Source organism: Poecilia mexicana, unplaced genomic scaffold (genome assembly GCF_051168715.1).
Source record: "Poecilia mexicana isolate PSO_F unplaced genomic scaffold, ASM5116871v1 scaffold_9, whole genome shotgun sequence".
In the NCBI taxonomy this organism is placed as follows: domain Eukaryota; kingdom Metazoa; phylum Chordata; class Actinopteri; order Cyprinodontiformes; family Poeciliidae; genus Poecilia; species Poecilia mexicana.
Genome location: NW_028263378.1, coordinates 5,036,566 through 5,054,098, shown reverse-complemented (window position 1 = coordinate 5,054,098; position 17,533 = coordinate 5,036,566). Strand labels below are relative to the sequence as shown.

The 17,533-nt window shown below is 37.9% G+C and overlaps 3 protein-coding genes and 1 pseudogene across 3 annotated transcripts; all 4 read left to right on the top strand.

The window, feature by feature from the left end:
* The first annotated feature begins 307 nt into the window (after nt 1–307).
* Nucleotides 308–2,363, top strand: LOC148157615 (nuclear factor 7, ovary-like). Its single transcript, XM_088008657.1, has one exon. It carries the CDS (start codon nt 421–423, stop codon nt 1,840–1,842), a length of 1,422 nt encoding a protein of 473 aa, XP_087864783.1. The 5' UTR covers nt 308–420; the 3' UTR covers nt 1,843–2,363.
* A 4,858-nt stretch (nt 2,364–7,221) lies between these two features.
* Nucleotides 7,222–9,339, top strand: LOC106913021 (nuclear factor 7, brain-like). The gene has a single exon (XM_014979792.2). It carries the CDS (start codon nt 7,354–7,356, stop codon nt 8,776–8,778), a length of 1,425 nt encoding a protein of 474 aa, XP_014835278.2. The 5' UTR covers nt 7,222–7,353; the 3' UTR covers nt 8,779–9,339.
* Nucleotides 9,340–11,517: 2,178 nt separating this feature from the next.
* On the top strand, nt 11,518–12,216 carry LOC148157614 (nuclear factor 7, brain-like; the record flags this gene model as incomplete). The annotated part of the gene is made up of 1 exon (XM_088008443.1): nt 11,518–12,216. A coding segment is annotated over one exon (699 nt), but the record flags the coding sequence as incomplete, so codon positions are not given.
* Nucleotides 12,217–14,224: 2,008 nt separating this feature from the next.
* Nucleotides 14,225–15,989, top strand: LOC148157613 (zinc-binding protein A33-like; annotated as a pseudogene).
* The last annotated feature ends 1,544 nt before the right edge of the window (nt 15,990–17,533 follow it).

Here is a 17,533-nt window from a genome sequence, read left to right as displayed (position 1 = left end):
CAGAAAGAAGTTAAATACTCACAGAAAAACTTCTGCCAAAAATCCATAAATTGTGCTTTTGATATTTTGTATATCCAAGTAATAATGTCTCTTTTGTTGCTTAAATACGAATCGAGACAGTATACCACAAACAGAACTTTTTCTAATCTTTTATTATCTAGAATCCTAGCCACGGAAAACTAAAATGTCGTTATTGTTTGTGAAATTAAAATTAAAACTTATCACCAAACTCAGAAGAAGTAACTAGCACCATCTAGCGGCAAAGTTGTGTAACAGTTTTATTTCAATGAGCTCCACCTAGAACTGGAAAACGAAACTTAACGTGAATTTAATTACGGAAGACGACACAACAGAAAAGCCTTTGCTCTGTATTGAAGACCAAAGAGGAGGACAGTCTCTTCAGCGAAGAAATTAACTAAAATGGCGGAGAAAATCGCGCTTTTTGAAAGTTACCTGAGCTGCCATGTTTGTTCAGAGACTTTCAGAGATCCTGTGTCTCTGAGCTGCAACCACAGCTTCTGTTCAAACTGCCTGGAGGAATTCTGGGAACAAACTGGAAACAAGAACTGTCCCATCTGTAAACGATCATCAAAGGAGGATCCGTCCATCAACTTCTCCCTTAAAGAACTCGCTGATTCGTTTGCTGAGAAACAGGATCCAGCTTCAACAGAGGTGGAAAAAGAGAAGAAGAAGAAAGAGAAGGTGGTGTGTGAGAAACACTCAGAGGTTCCTTATTGGTTCTGTAAAGACGAGCAGAGAGCTGTGTGTCCTGTCTGTGAGTTTTCTCTCCACCAGAGTCACAAAGTGGTTCCTATAGAAGAAGCAGTCAGTGAGCTGAAGGAGCAGCTGAAATCTGACTTAAAGTCTCTGCAGGACAAGAGGAACAAACACAAACAAGTGGAGAAAACATACGATGATGTGATTCAACACTCCAAGGAGCAGGTGTTGTCCACAGAGAGACAGATCAGAGCAGAGTTCAACAAGCTCCACCAGTTCCTGAGAGAGGAAGAGGAGTCCAGACTGGCAACTCTGAAGGAGGAAGAGGAGCAGAAGAGGAAGACTATCATGGGAGAGATGAAGAGGATTGAGGAGCAGATCTCCTCTCTGTCAGACAGCATCTCTGCTGTGGAAGAAGAGCTGCAGAAAGACAACGTGTCGTTCCTCAGCAGTTATGAAGCCACTCAGAGCAGAGCCAGAGGTCAGAGGTCACTGCCAGATCCACAGCTGGTCTCAGGAGCTCTGATAGATGTGGCCAAACACCTGGGCAACCTGTCCTTCAGAGTCTGGGAGAAGATGAAGGACCAGGTGAAGTTCAGTCCCGTCATTCTGGACCCAAACACTGCAAGTGGATGGATCCATCTGTCTGATGATCTGACCAGTTTGAGACGTGGAAACACAGAGCAGCAGCTTCCTGATAATCCAGAGAGAAACACTAAGTATCCTGAGGTTTTTGGTTCTGAGGGCTTCAGCTCAGGGAAACACAGCTGGGAAGTGGAGGTGGGAGATCATCCTAGCTGGAGTATCGGTTTGGTTAAAGAGTCTGTGGACAAAAAGGGAGATGCGGATAATTCACCAGAAAATGGAATCTGGTGTTTATGGCTTCGTGATGGAAAATACACTGATGTTGACGGTAAAACTCTCACACTGAAGAAGAGTCTCCAGAGGATCAGAGTCCAGCTGGACTATGACATGGGGAAGGTTTCCTTCTATGACTCTGAAAACATGACTCTCATCTGCACCTACAGAGACACTTTCACTGAGAAACTCTTCCCTTATTTTAATATAGGACCAGCAGGTGATGCCAAAACATCTGAGATCAAAATATGTGAAACTAAGATGTAGATTGGATCAATGTGACTCAAATTATTGAAGGACAGTGAAGTCACAAATTGATTTCTCCAGTAATTGGTTTTTTCAATTTAATTTGATATACATTTATTTTTTATTCAAAAAGAAAATCTAAAATCCTGGTTAAGAAAAAATAATTTTTGTACATTGAATTAAACCTTTGTAGGAACGCCTGAAACAAAGTCGAGATATAAAATACCTACAGATCATAGAACCTTCGAAGTGACCAAACATGACATTTGTATGAGAATTGTAATTAAATAGAATTAAAATTGATAGATTAAATAGATGTAAAAGAAAACAAAACAACATGTATTACTTCTGTGGGTTTTAAGAAATTGCTTCACCTCCTAAATGACTTATAAACACACTTATCTTTATTACATGATGTCAAAAAATAGTTTTGAATATTTTTAGTGTATTTCAATTTTATAATGTCACCATCTTAATTATTTTCTGCAAAATGTCCCCTTTTAAAACTGATTTTATTCGTAATAAACATTTAATTCTTACAATGTTGCTACATCAAGTGTATCACTTACCTCTGTTTGCTACAAGTTCAGGAATAAAAAAATACTGATACAGAAATCAGCACAGGTAAGGAGATTGTTTTAACATTTTTCAGCTGAACAGATCAAATAAATTTTAACTCCATAACTTAATATTGTTCAAAATTACATTACACAACACTACTGTAGATTAGTCACACAATTATTATGAAACAGTTTTGATTATTTTCTTGTTTGAAATCAGAACGACAGACTAAAAATAATTTCTACTGATGGTAGACTCTAAAGTTGATGGTTTTAAAATAAAAACTAAATCCAATACTCAGCTGGAGAAAAATTACCTAAAGAGTAGGGACTTCTTTGTGTCCATGAATGTCAGATGTGGTGGTTGAGAGGTGGTGAGGAGAGACGCAGAGACCCAGGTTGTAGAAGAAAATGAATTTAATGAAGATGCTCAAAAACAGTCCAGATCAGGCAGCACAGCAGACAGATTAGCACACAGCTAAATACCGTTAGCAACTGAAAACCTGAAGACTGAAAACGAGAGCTAGACCAACACAGGACTTAACAGTTCGACTGTGAAGGTAAGCAGACAAACGATGAAACACGACAAGGACCCGACAAGAGACAAAGACAACAGGTGGGACTAAATACAATGGGAGGGTGATCAAGGAACGAGCCACAGCTGGGATCAATCAACGGGGAAGACGCAGAAGCAACAGAGACTCACAGGACAGAAACTGAACACAGAAAAACCTTAATATAAATACACAGAAACACGGATCATGACAATGAGTAACTTCTCATCAGAACGGACAGACGTCACATGTGGGGTACCCCAAGGTTCAATCCTGGGACCCTCCCTATTCAATAGCTACATTCTCTCAATAATTCAAGTTATAACAAGCAATTAGATTAGTTTCCATGACTACGCAGATGATATGCAGCTCTACATCACGATGTCACCAGGAGACTCTGAACCCATTCAAGTACAGAACAGAAGCTTAGACCAAATGGATGAATATGCCCTACGTTTCTCCAGATGAAGTCATTAACTTTGAGCCTAAAGAGGAACGATTTAGAGCTAGCACACACTTTTGGTTATTACAGCTAGAAACTACTGATACAGCTTGAAACATGGGTGTAGTGATGAACTCAGACCTGAACCTTCAAAGATACACAATGACAGATACAAAGTCAGCCTTCTGTCACCTGGATTTCCAGGATTAAATTAATATTGTCACAGCAAAATTTAGAGAATCTCATCCATGCACAATTTTCTGTGCATTGAAAAACTGCCGTCTCTCAAAACACCAACTGGAGCAAGATACTGGTTCCCTTTCATTTTTCCCACTTCTTATTAGAAGACAAGACAGCTCAGAAACGTCTTCTCCTGTAGTAACGTTTCTTTTTTTCAGTGAGAAAATGGACCACCATGTATTTCTAGAAACTTCTCTTTTGAGTACCAAAATAAGCATGATATGCATCATCAGAACCTCCTGGCTCTGGTTCCCCAGAAGAACCTCCACTCTGTTTATCTGAATCCTGAGAAAGAGGTCCAGACATTAATTAGTTCTACACCTGTCTTCCTCCGTGATTTCTGGCCGTACGATACTTGAGTTTCCCTTTCCGTATTACCAACAGAAAATTATCAGAAGAATGAAGTGCAGTGATCTAAAAATCAAACCTAAGATTTATGCCCTCTCTGAAGAAACCTCAAATTGGAAAATTATCTTCCACCAAGTTACTGACTTTGCTGAATATAAGATCCCTATTTGCAAAAAGGACATTTAGTTCATGACTTCATCACTGAGTGCAATATTGATATGTTTTTAACACTGTTGGATGACAATACCAACCAAATCAGTATCTCCTAATTACATTATTTAGTGAGAATAGAAAGCCTATTGGCAAAAGTGGTTGTTACAATATTTTATGATTCATAAAATTGTTAAAAGGTTTCTCTGGTCAAATTCTAGTCAAATTACAACAACTTTGTTAATCCTTACTGATCTTAAACAAGAAAGGTTTATTCTGATTTAAGGTCAGATAGTGAGGATAAAAACATGTCTATTCATATACTGGATGTACATGCCAGATATTAACTGTATATAATGCTGTGGATTTTTTTTTTATCTTTCTACTGATTGATACCCTTGCTCCAGGATATTATCATGATCCTTTCTAAGTTCTTTGCAAACCAGCATGTTAGCTAAAGGATTTGAATGAGTGGAGGTCATACAAATGCAACTGAGACAGTTATCCATCAATCCATCCATTTCCTATACTTGTTTATCCATCTTGGTACAGGTGCCCAGTCCATTATAGGGCAGCACAGAGACACCAGACAAATATTCTTGCACATAGACAGCGGCGGTTTCTGATACAGCATCTTGTGGAGTACAGCATTAGATGGCGCCTAATGCACACAACCCCCACCTCCCAGAGTGCAGTGTGGTGTTTGGGGGAGGCACAGGTGGAGTTGTTTGCCCACGGCACCAAACAGGCTGGGACCGCCTCTGCACACATACACTCACATGTAAGGGCATTTTTTTAAGCTGTAGTTTTTAATGGTATTTTTGTTGAGCTGTAGGAAGAAGCTGGAGTACCTGCAGAGAGCCATGCATCTAAGGTCCATACAGAGGTGGAGGTGGAGGTGGGAGACCATCGTAACTGGGACGTGGGTTTGGTTAAGAGTCTGTTGACAGGAAGGAGAGATGGATGCTTCACTAGAATATGGAATCTAGTGTTTATTGCACCTTGGTTGAAAATACACTAATGGTGTTGGTAAGATTCACACAATGAAGAAGAGTTTCTAGGGGATCAGAGTTCAGGTGGACTATTTCATAGGGGACATGTCCTTCTACGACTCTGAAAACATGACACTTGTCTCTGTGAGTGCAGTTGTTTTTCAATTCACCTGCATCTCCTCCATGTTGGACGATCATAAAATTCAGACTGCAGGAAGTCAGATTAGTTCAGAGGATCAAAGTTTAGCTCTGATTCTGATCATAAACAAGTTATCATCCTGGTTAATATCAACATTTATTACTGAGACCATTGAGTTTAATCAAAGTAAGTAAAGAAGATGATGAAACCAGAATCAGGTTAAAAACACACATCATGGTCAGTTTTAGAACAAATAAAACCAGAAACATGAAGTTCTTCCTAAAGTTCTGCTGCCAGTTTGTGGATTGTGATAAAAGTTGGTCAGTGGCAGAAAACCAACCAGTTCATGAATGAACTCCACCTATTCTGACAAGAAGAGTCAGAAATATGGCAGAATCTTCATGATGACATCAGTGTGGTCCAGATGCAGCTTGATAAACTTTAAAACAGAATCTGGAGAGACGCTGGAGTATGAATAATTATGGCCCTTTGTAGATGAGACAAAATCCACCATGAATTCAAACTTGTGCACCTAATTCTTCTTTTCAAAGATAGTTTGGGATGTTTATAATAAAATCATTTTATTCCAAAAACCAGTTAAACTAAATCATTACAAGCCAAAATAGTGACTTTCATTCCCATGATGAATGTATTTAAACTTCTGAACTGAATGTTTCCTTAGTCAAAGGCTGTTTGTGTTAGACTGAAGAAGAAAGGTGAAGGAACATTAGAAATGAATCAGATTGTTTCAAAATATTCCCATCTTTTTACCTAAGAAGTTTTTAAAGAAACTTGATTCTATAATCATTCCATTTCTATGGGACTTTAAAACACACCGAATAGCAAAACTCATCTTTGCAAGGCAAGATTGGCCCTTGCTAATTTTTCATTTTACTATTACTCTTGTTTTCTTTGCATTATTACAATCATAAAAATATTAAAATTGCACATAGATCACAATTTTACACAACCCAAGTGGGTTACAATGGAAAAGGAAAACTGCAGCCCTCATTAAATCGGTGCTCTTATTTTGTCACCAACAAGTATAGATGCCACAGCATACAACAATAACTGCATCATTCACAGTATTATACGTATTTGGAAACAGATAAAATACCAATTTGGTTTTGAGTCTATATCTACTTCATTACCAATAGCAAATAATCTCTCATTTGTCCCTTCCACTTTAGATCAACAAATCTAAAGTGGATTTAGATTTGTCACAATGGAAAGATTTAGGCATCAGGACTATGGTGACCTGTTGGTGGATGGTAATGCTGCTTCTTTCTCTCTACTTCAGGCCAAATTTGGTCTCCATAAACACAATCATTTTAGATAACTAAAGGTCAGGGCATATCTCAAAAAACACATGCACACTTTAGAGAATATAATACCTAATGAATTTGACAAATTCTTTAAATTGGGTGGTGGGGAAGGGCATCTAATCTCCCATTTATTTAGATAGATTACAATTTGTTATCCAGATCCTTGCTGTCCATGCAGGGTCTTAGAACAGGCTGGGAGCAGGAATTGGGAAAGGAGACAAGTAATGAACTCTGGAAGGCTGCTTTAGAGAATATATACAAGCTAATTATCTTTCATAATAGATAAGAGTCACTACAGTTTAATATGAATCAAGATGATGAAATGAACGAACAAAATAACCTACTGGCAACAGATGGGTCCTGGCTTCACAGAAAAAAATGCATTTTTCCACAAATACATTTGCTTACTTTATGCTGGAATGATTAAAAAACATTCAAATGGTGAAAAAGTAAATATCTATGTCAGTTTTTAATCATAACGTCAACTAAAAGAAAACACAACTGTTTTGTTGCAAGTTTGTAACAGTAAGCTGCATGTTTAACTTTGAAAGATATTCCAACAGCACCACCTGCTGGAGACAAACTGACACAGCAGACAGTTTGATTTAACACGTCACTGACAGGTTAAAGTCCAAAAATGATATCAGACGTTATTGATTTGAGCTGAGACGCCATTATTGTGTGTTAAATCTCTGCGGACAATCAACAAATATTTGGAAGATTTTAAGGAAAAGAAGCCGGAACACTTGGTGAGTCGTGCTGTTGAATTAATTCAAGGCAAAATGGCAGAAAGAACTCTGCTGGAAAGTTTCCTGAGCTGCCATGTTTGTTCAGAGACTTTCAGAGATCCTGTGTCTCTGAGCTGCAACCACAGTTTCTGTTCAAGCTGCCTGAAGGAATTCTGGGAACAAACTGGAAACAAGAACTGTCCCATCTGTAAAAGGAGATCTTCAAAGGAGGATCCAGACATAAATTTCACTCTGAAGGAACTGGTTGATTCTTTTATTGAAAGACAGATATCTGGATCATCTGAGAAAGAAAAAAGAGAAAAGCAGCTGATGGTCTGCAGGAAACACCAAGAAGTCCCTAAACTGTTCTGTAAAGACGAGCAGAGAGCTGTGTGTCCTGTCTGTGAGTTTTCTCTCCACCAGAGTCACACAGTGGTTCCTATAGAAGAAGCAGTCAGTGAGCTGAAGGAGCAGCTGAAATCTGACTTAAAGTCTCTGCAGGACAAGAGGAACAAACACAAACAAGTGGAGAAAAAATACAATGATGTGATTTTACACTTCACAAAGCAGGTGTTGTCCACAGAGAGACAGATCAGAGCAGAGTTCAACAAGCTCCACCAGTTCCTGAGAGAGGAAGAGGAGTCCAGACTGGCAGCTCTGAGGGAGGAAGAGGAGCAGAAGAGGAAGACTATCATGGGAGAGATGAAGAGGATTGAGGAGCAGATCTCCTCTCTGTCAGACAGCATCTCTGCTGTTGAAGAAGAGCTGCAGAAACACAACATGTCGTTCCTCAGCAGTTATGAAGCCACTCAGAGCAGAGCCAGAGGTCAGAGGTCACTGCCAGATCCACAGCTGGTCTCAGGAGCTCTGATAGATGTGGCCAAACACCTGGGCAACCTGTCCTTCAGAGTCTGGGAGAAGATGAAGGACCAGGTGAAGTTCAGTCCCGTCATTCTGGACCCAAACACTGCAAATGGATGGATCCATCTGTCTGATGATCTGACCAGTTTGAGACATGGAGACACAAAGCAGCAGCTTCCTGATAATCCAGAGAGAAATATTAAATATCCTGAAGTTTTTGGTTCTGAGGGCTTCAGCTCAGGAAAACACAGCTGGGATGTGGAGGTGGGAGATCATTGTAGCTGGAATGTGGGTTTGGTTAAAGAGTCTTTGGACAAGAACGGAAAACCGAAGGCTTCACCAGAAAGTGGAATCTGGTGTTTATTGCATCGCGACTGGAAAAACAGTGATGTTAATGATGAGATTCTCATGTTGAAGAAAAGTCCACAGAGGATCAGAGTCCAGTTGGACTATGACATGGGGGACATGTCCTTCTATGACTCTGAAGACATGACTCTCATCTACACTCACAGAGACACTTTCACTGAGAAACTCTTCCCTTATTTTAATATAGGACCAGCAGATGATGCCAAAACATCTGAGATCAAAATATGTAAAACTAAGATGCTGACTCAATGAATGTGACACAAATTATTGAAGGACAGAGAAGGCACAAACTGAATATTTTGTTGTTTGATTTGAAATAAATTTCGTTTTTATTCAAAAGGAAAATCTAAAATCCTTGTTAAAAAAATATTTTTATACACTGAATTAAATCTTTGTATGAATACAAGAAACTTAGTCATAAGATAAAATCTGCTCAGATCATAGAACCTTTAAAATGATCAAACATTTATTTGAAAAGAGATCACAACATGGAATACTTTCATCAGTTTTAAGAAGTTTTCTGATGTCCTACAGTAATTGATAAACACTACCTTTATAACAAAAATAGTTTTAATATTTTTGTGTTTTTCAATTTTATAACGTCACATTGAGAGCTTTTTAATTATTATTTGCAAAGTTTCCCTTTAAAAACTGATTATATTCACATTAAATCTTTAATTCTTACAATGTTTCTACATTAAGTGTATCACTTCTGTTTGTTATGAGTTCAGAAATAAAAATACTTATGCAGACATCACCAAAGGTTGTTGGATTGTTTTAAATGTAAATATTTTTAAACTAACACCAAATAAATATGAACTCTATGACTAAATATTGTGTATACATACATTGTGCAACATTACAGCTTATGTACTGCAGTTTAGTCACAATTTTCATGAAACAGTTTGGATTATTTTGTTTGTAACATTTAGTTAGAAATCAGATCAACAAACTAAAAAAAATTCTAACTGTAGAAACTAAAGCTTTAAAATAAAAATTAAATCATGAAACTCCTTCATAGCTACACAGATTCTCCAGATTAATTTACAAATTTAGACAGCAAAAAGAGAATATTTTAAGAAAAAAAGCTAAATTTCACCCAGTGAATATGGCCAACCTAAATACATGAGTTTGATTCAGAAAACATAACTTAATAGTTCATGATTTAGCAACTCTTTAAAAGATTGTTTACTTATTTGATTTGGTATCCAACTTGTTTTGCTTTGCTTATAGACGACTGAAAGCTCTGAAACTCCTCAGATAAATGCTCTTTCTGATTCAGTGACATCTGCCTGCCTGCTCTCCCAAGGAAATAATCTGCAAGCAGCTCCTGGTTCTAAACTCCTCCAAGTCAGAACCTCAGGATGAACAGAACCCAGAATGATCTCGCCAGCAGAATCCCAACATCCGTAGCTCACCTCAGAACTGTAAAATAACATTTGATTTCAACGGATTCTCAGCTTCACCCTGTCAATGTTAACCCAGTGTTCTCTCCAGGTACCTCTGAACCCACATCCCTCCCAGAAGTGTCCTGTGCCGCACATTTCCTCCTTGTACATGTCATAAATAATCCATCATTGTATCTTCATTGTGGTGCTGCTGAGTGATCCTGCGTGTGGGTTAAATGACTCCCTGAGAATATATTCAGGGTTGCTTAGTCATAAATACAGTTTAATATGAACTAAGACAATGAAATGAAACAATATATTACAATATATTACATTCAACAGAAAGTCTTGTCTCTAAGATATTTGTTTTCCAAAAATTCATTTGATAACTCTATGTTGGAATGTTAAACAATTTGTTAAACTGGTAAAGTAAATATTCAAGTCACTTTTTATCCATAAAAATAACTAAAAAAGACACCACTGTGTAGCTGAGGGATCAGTTATCTCCAGAAGTATGCCCATATATGGAAGAAGCTGTGACAGAGCGCAGCCGACTTGTTATGGAGGCAAGTAAATCAGATTAGATTTATGAGCAGGTAGATCAGATCCCATGCTGATGATTCTGGCAGAGGTGAGATCCTTTCAGAGGGAGTGATGCACGAAGAGCGCATTTGACTGGTTTCACTTATGAGGTTGGCCTGTTACTGTTTCAGTTTAGTTTAGTTTCAGATTAGAATTATTTCTTCTTGGTAGTTATCATTGATTTAAAGTATTTGGGGGTTTTGTTTGGGTTTAGGGAAGGGAAACTCCTATTGTTCAGCCCTCTGGCTCATTTTAAAGGTGATCATGGGTTTCAATCTGTTTTATTTAGACTGAAGAGACTAGTGGAAGGGGAGTGTTATTTCTTTGTCGTATTCACCAGGGATTTTTGTGAGAGTGTGTTTTTGTTGGAGAGCACCTTGGTGTACTTAGTAATTTGTTTTTAGTTATTATTATTATTATTATTATTATTATTATTATTGTTATTGTTATTATTATTATTATTATTATTATTATTATTATGAGTAGTAGTAGTAGTAGTAGAAGTAGTAGTAGAAGATGAAGGACCAGGTGAAGTTCAGTCCCATCTTTGGAAGATTTTAAGAAGAAGCATCTGAAATTTGTGGTGAGTCGTGCTGTTCAAATACCTTGACAAAAAATGGCAGAGAGACTTTTAGAAAGTTTTCTGAGCTGCCATGTTTGTTCAGAGACTTTCAGAGATCCTGTGTCTCTGAGCTGCAACCACAGTTTCTGTTCAAGCTGCCTGGAGGAATTCTGGGAACAAACTGGAAACAAGAACTGTCCCATCTGTGAAAGAAGATCTTCAAAGGATTTTCCAGACATAAATTTCAAGGACAGTGGCTGATTCTTTTACTGGAAAACAGAAACCTGGATCATCAGAGACAGAAAAAGGAGAAAAGCAGCAGAGTCACAAAGTGGTTCCTACAGAAGAAGCAGTCAGTGAGCTGAAGGAGCAGCTGAAATCTGACTTAAAGTCTCTGCAGGACAAGAGGAACAAACACAAACAAGTGGAGAAAACATACGATGATGTGATTCAATACTCCAAGGAGCAGGTGTTGTCCACAGAGAGACAGATCAGAGCAGAGCCAGAGGTCAGAGGTCACTGCCAGATCCACAGCTGGTCTCAGGAGCTCTGATAGATGTGGCCAAACACCTGGGCAACCTGTCCTTCAGAGTCTGGGAGAAGATGAAGGACCAGGTGAAGTTCAGTCCCATCATTCTGGACCAGAATGGATGCATCCATCTGTCTGATGATCTGACCAGTTTGAGACGAGGCGACACATGGAAGCAACTTCCTGATAATCCAGAGAGAAACACAAGGTATGCTGATATTTTTGGTTCTGATGGTTTCAACTTGGAGAAACACATCTGGGATGTGGAGGTGGGCGATTATCCTGACTGGAGTGTTGGTTTGGCTAAAGAGTCTGTGGACAGGAAGGGAGAGAGATATGGTTCACCAAAATATGGAATCTGGTGTTTAATACATCGTGATGGAAAATACAGTAATGGTGTTGGTAAAACTCTCCCAGTGAAGAAGAGCCTCCAGAGGATCAGAGTCCAGCTGGACTATGACAGGGGGACGGTTTCCTTCTATGACTCTGAAGACATGACTCTCATCTACACTCACAGAGACACTTTCATTGAGAAACTCTTCCCTTATTTTAATATAGGAGCAGCAGGTAATACCAAAACATCTGAGATCAAAATATGTGAAATTAAGATGCTGATTGGATCAATGTGACTCAAATTATTGAAGGACAGTGAAGTCATGAACTGATTTTGATCTCATAGAGCTATTTGTTTTACTTCATTTGATACAAATTTAGCTTTTATTGAAAAGTACATTGAATTAAATCCTTGTGGGGTTTTTTTTGTTTGTTTGTTGTTATTTTTTTATTTTTTTTTTTTGCTGCATGGTACCAATACTAGAAACATAGTTGAGACATAAAACTCAGTTTACTCAGACCATACATCATGTGTAGTAATCAAACGTAAATTTTCATGTGAGCTGTAATGCATTAGAAAACAAAGTAAAAGTAAAATACTTTTGTCAGTTTTAAGAAGTTGCTTAATCTGCTTAATCTATGGAAGAGGATTAGGGCCCAGTACAACACAAACAGAACTAAATGTCAAGCAAACAAATGTTCTAATCTTCCCTTATTATCTAAAATCTTTGAGAAAATAGTCGCTAATCAAGTGTGTAAGCATCTAAATAATAATGACTGGTTTGAAGAGTTTCAGTCAGGTTTTAGTGCTCATCATATCACTGAAACATCACTTCTAAAAGTTACAAATGATATTCTGTTGAATTGATAGTGGACTTGTGTCTGTTCTGGTTTTGTAAGATATCCGTGCTGCTTTTGATACAGCTTACTACAATATTCCCTTAGAAAGACTTGAACATGTAGGCTTCAAAGGAACAGCATTAAGCTGGTTTAAATCTCGTCAGTCCTACAGACTCCAGGAAAAATTTTCTATTTTCTTCACACTTCAGGGTTCCTTGTGGAGTACCATAGGCCTCTATACTGGGACCAATTATTATATACATACATATAATACAAATTTAGACTGCTGGTGGAAATTTATCTCTAAATAGATAGATAAATGTATCTGTTTATGGATAGATACTCAGCTATACCTAGCCATGAATTCAGATTAATCCAATTTGTTAGGTAGATAACAGGCATATCTTGAGGACATAAACACCTGGATGACACGAAGCTATCTTCTTTGAAATCATGACAATTCAAAAAATTTTGTTTTTGGACCAGGACATCTGAAAAAGAAATTGCTTAGTCAATGGCTTGACTTGGATTGTATTACATTGGCCTCTAATAAAGTGAAGAATCTGTGTTATTATGACCAGGATGTGATATTTTAAAACAGGTTTTAAGGATTTACTTTTTTCATCTGTGGAATATTGCCACAATTAGAAAAATCCTGTCCAGGAGTGATGCTGAAAAACTAGTCTAGATTTGTTACTATGACACTGTGGTACTGTATTTCTTTACTATCAGGAAGTCCACAAAATGCAGTTACCTTCAGCTGATCCAATGCTGCACTCAAATGATGAAAATTAAGAAGACAGATTATAGTTCTCCTAATTTAACTTACTTTCATTGGCTTCCAATTAAATCCATAGTAGAATTTAAGATCTCCTGTTAAAGGGAGTTTTTCCTTCCCACCGTTGCAACATGCATGCAGTATGAGGGATTGATGAATCAATGACACGATGCTACATGCTCATCCATGAGTGAAGGCTGCAAGTCATTGACTTGATGCTGGGTTTCCTTAGATAAAAACTTTTTAAACTACTATAAATAATTAATTGAGCACATTGTGTCTGATAACTACGATCAATTGAAATGCGAGTATGTCGAAAGGATTCTATTGTAAAGTTACTTGAGAGGAAACTTTTTGTGAATTGCCGCTATATAAATAAACTGCATTGAAAATATTTCAGATGTTTAATGAACAAAAGTCCACTGTAATATCCGAATATGTAATCACAATTAATTATTTTATATTTGAAATGTCCTCTGGATTTTCCGGCATGAATTCAAAGTAAGAAAAAGTAAAAGGGCTTTATTGTTAGAAAAAATAAAAACCACAATTTATCATTTAACTCAGCAAAAAGGAATTAGCACCACCTAGCGACAAAGTTGTGTTATATCAGATTTATTTCAGTGAGCTCCACCCAGAACAGGTAAAACGAAACTCAAACAAATATTTTTGCGGAAGAAGACGACGTGAAAGAAAACTCTGTGATCTGTACTGAAGAACAAACACGAAGACTAAATCTCAATATATTGTCTTCAGCGAGGAAATTATCTAAAATGGCGGAGAAAATCGCTCTTGTTGAACGTTACCTGAGCTGCCATGTTTGTTCAGAGACTTTCAGAGATCCTGTGTCTCTGAGCTGCAACCACAGCTTCTGTTCAAGCTGCCTAAAGGAATTCTGGGAACAAACTGGAAACAAGAACTGTCCCATCTGTAAAAGAAGATCTTCCAATAATTTCCCAGACATAAATTTCACCTTGAAGGAACTGGCTGATTCTTTTATTGAAAAACAGACACCTAGATCATCTGAAAAAGAAACAGGAGAAAAGCAGCTGATGGTCTGCAGGAAACACCAAGAAGTCCCTAAACTGTTCTGTAAAGACGAGCAGAGAGCTGTGTGTCCTGTCTGTGAGTTTTCTCTCCACCAGAGTCACACAGTGGTTCCTATAGAAGAAGCAGTCAGTGAGCTGAAGGAGCAGCTGAAATCTGACTTAAAGTATCTGCAGGACAAGAGGAACAAACACAAACAAGTGGAGAAAACATACGATGATGTGATTCAACACTCCAAGGAGCAGGTGTTGTCCACAGAGAGACAGATCAGAGCAGAGTTCAACAAGCTCCACCAGTTCCTGAGAGAGGAAGAGGAGTCCAGACTGGCAGCTCTGAGGGAGGAAGAGGAGCAGAAGAGGAAGACTATCATGGGAGAGATGAAGAGGATTGAGGAGCAGATCTCCTCTCTGTCAGACAGCATCTCTGCTGTTGAAGAAGAGCTGCAGAAAGACAACGTGTCGTTCCTCAGCAGTTATGAAGCCACTCAGAGCAGAGCCAGAGGTCAGAGGTCACTGCCAGATCCACAGCTGGTCTCAGGAGCTCTGATAGATGTGGCCAAACACCTGGGCAACCTGTCCTTCAGAGTCTGGGAGAAGATGAAGGACCAGGTGAAGTTCAGTCCCGTCATTCTGGACCCAAACACTGCACATCCTGAACTCTATCTGTCTGATGATCTGACCAGTGTGAGACGTGGAGACACAGAGCAGGAGCTTCCTGATAATCCAGAAAGAAACACCGACTATGCTGATGTTTTTGGTTCTGAGGGCTTCAGCTCAGGGAAACACAGCTGGGATGTGGAGGTGGGAGATCATCCTCGCTGGACTGTCGGTTTAGTTAAAGAGTCTGTTTACAGGAAGGGAGAAATAGATATTTCTCCAGAAAGTAGAAACTGGTGGTTGTGGCATTGCCATGGAAAATACACTACTGGTGTTAGTAAGACTCACACTGAAGAAGAGTCTCCAGAGGATCAGAGTCCAGCTGGACTATGACATGGGAGACGTGTCCTTCTATGACTCTGAAGACATGACTCACATTTACACTCACAGAGACACTTTCACTGAGAAACTCTTCCCTTATTTTAATATAGGACCAGCAGGTGATGCCAAAACATCTGAGATCAAAATATGTGAAACTAAGATGCTGATTGGATCAATGTAGCTTCTATTCATATGCTAAAACCCTTGTTAAGAAAGGCTGAATTAAACCTTTGTGGTTTTATGAAGCAAGAACTGAATGACAGAAACAAAGTTGAGATAAAACCTGCAAAAATTATAGAACCTTTGAAATGATCAAACATGAGATTTTTGTGAAAATTGTAATTAATTAGAAAACAAAACACATGTCATGCTTTTGTCAGTTTCAAGAAGTTATGTTCTACATTAACTAATAAACACTTTAATATCTTCAAAACTAGTTTTGAATATTGATTGTGTGTTTCAGTTGCATGATGTCACAATGTGAGCTTTTTAATTATTCTTTGCAAAATTTTCCTTTTAAAACTGATTTTATTCATAATAAGTTCTAAATTCTTACAATGTTACTACATCAAGTTCATTACTTCTAGTTGTTGAGTTCAGAAATAAGAAAACACTGATACAGAAAACAGCACGGTTTGTTTTAAATGTAAATATTTTTCAGCTGAACAGATCAAATAAATATGAACTCCATAACTAAATATTTTATTTAATTATGTTGCACAATATTACTGCTTACGTATATACTGTAAATTTGGATCAATATTTTTAGTTTGCTGTTTCAAACATTTAGTCAGAAATCAGATCAACAGATTAAAAATATTGTCTTGTCCAGGGTATATATGTTATTAAATAGCATCATATTATCACCGAATGTCATTTATATAGAAAAGGAAAGCTGCCAATTTCCTTAAAGCTGCAATATTTAGATTTGCTTTAAAAAAAACTCATATATTTGAGCAAAAAGAATGTGATATTATATTTATTCTGGTGAACTGCCAGGTAGTCAGTAAACTTGTTTGTAAAAGTAAAAATTACTTACTAACTTCTTTAATTCAGGAAAAAAGAATCAGCACCATCTAGCGGCAAGGTTGTGTAATATTAGTTTTATTTCAATGAGCTCCACCCAGAACAAGTAAACGAAACTTATTACATATTGACAGGAGGACTAAAACTCAACGAAGAAATTAACTAAAATGGCGGAGAAAATCGCTCTTTTTGATCGTTACCTGAGCTGCCATGTTTGTTCAGAGACTTTCAGAGATCCTGTGTCTCTGAGCTGCAACCACAGCTTCTGTTCAAGCTGCCTGGAGGAATTCTGGGAACAAACTGGAAACAAGAACTGTCCCATCTGTAAACGATCATCAAAGGAGGATCCATCCATGAACTTCTCCCTCAAAGAACTCACTGATTTGTTTGGTGTGAAGACCGACTGACAGTCATCCAGATGTAGCTAAAGAAAGAAGCAGGTAAGATTTATTACTAATCTAGAGATGTCACAATTCCTTGAATGATTAAAGCACTGTGATTTATTAAAATCCATCAAAGCAAATTATCTGCCTCAGAGTTTGTTGAACTATGTTTTACTATTTATTACCAACTGCTTTTGACTATTTTTTCTTCCAATTGTTTCCAAGTGTTTTCTCTTTTTCATTAAAGTTTTTATTTTTTGTAAGAATGTATTAATGTGTTTTTTTGTTTGTTTGTTTTAATTTCTTATGTGTGCATACTAAGCTGGAAGTTGCCAAACAATTTCACTGTAGTTTCATAATGACTAAAAGATGCCTGTAGCTCATAATGATTGTCTGTTCTGTATTAACAGCTGATGGAGGAAGGCAGAGGGTACTGGCAGCAGAGGAGGTGGCATTCTGGGAGGATGGCAGCTATGAGGCGGTGTCAGGATGGACCCCAAGTTCCTCCAACCAGGAGCTCAGTGACATCAGGACTACATTACAGGAAGAGACGTCAGGTCTA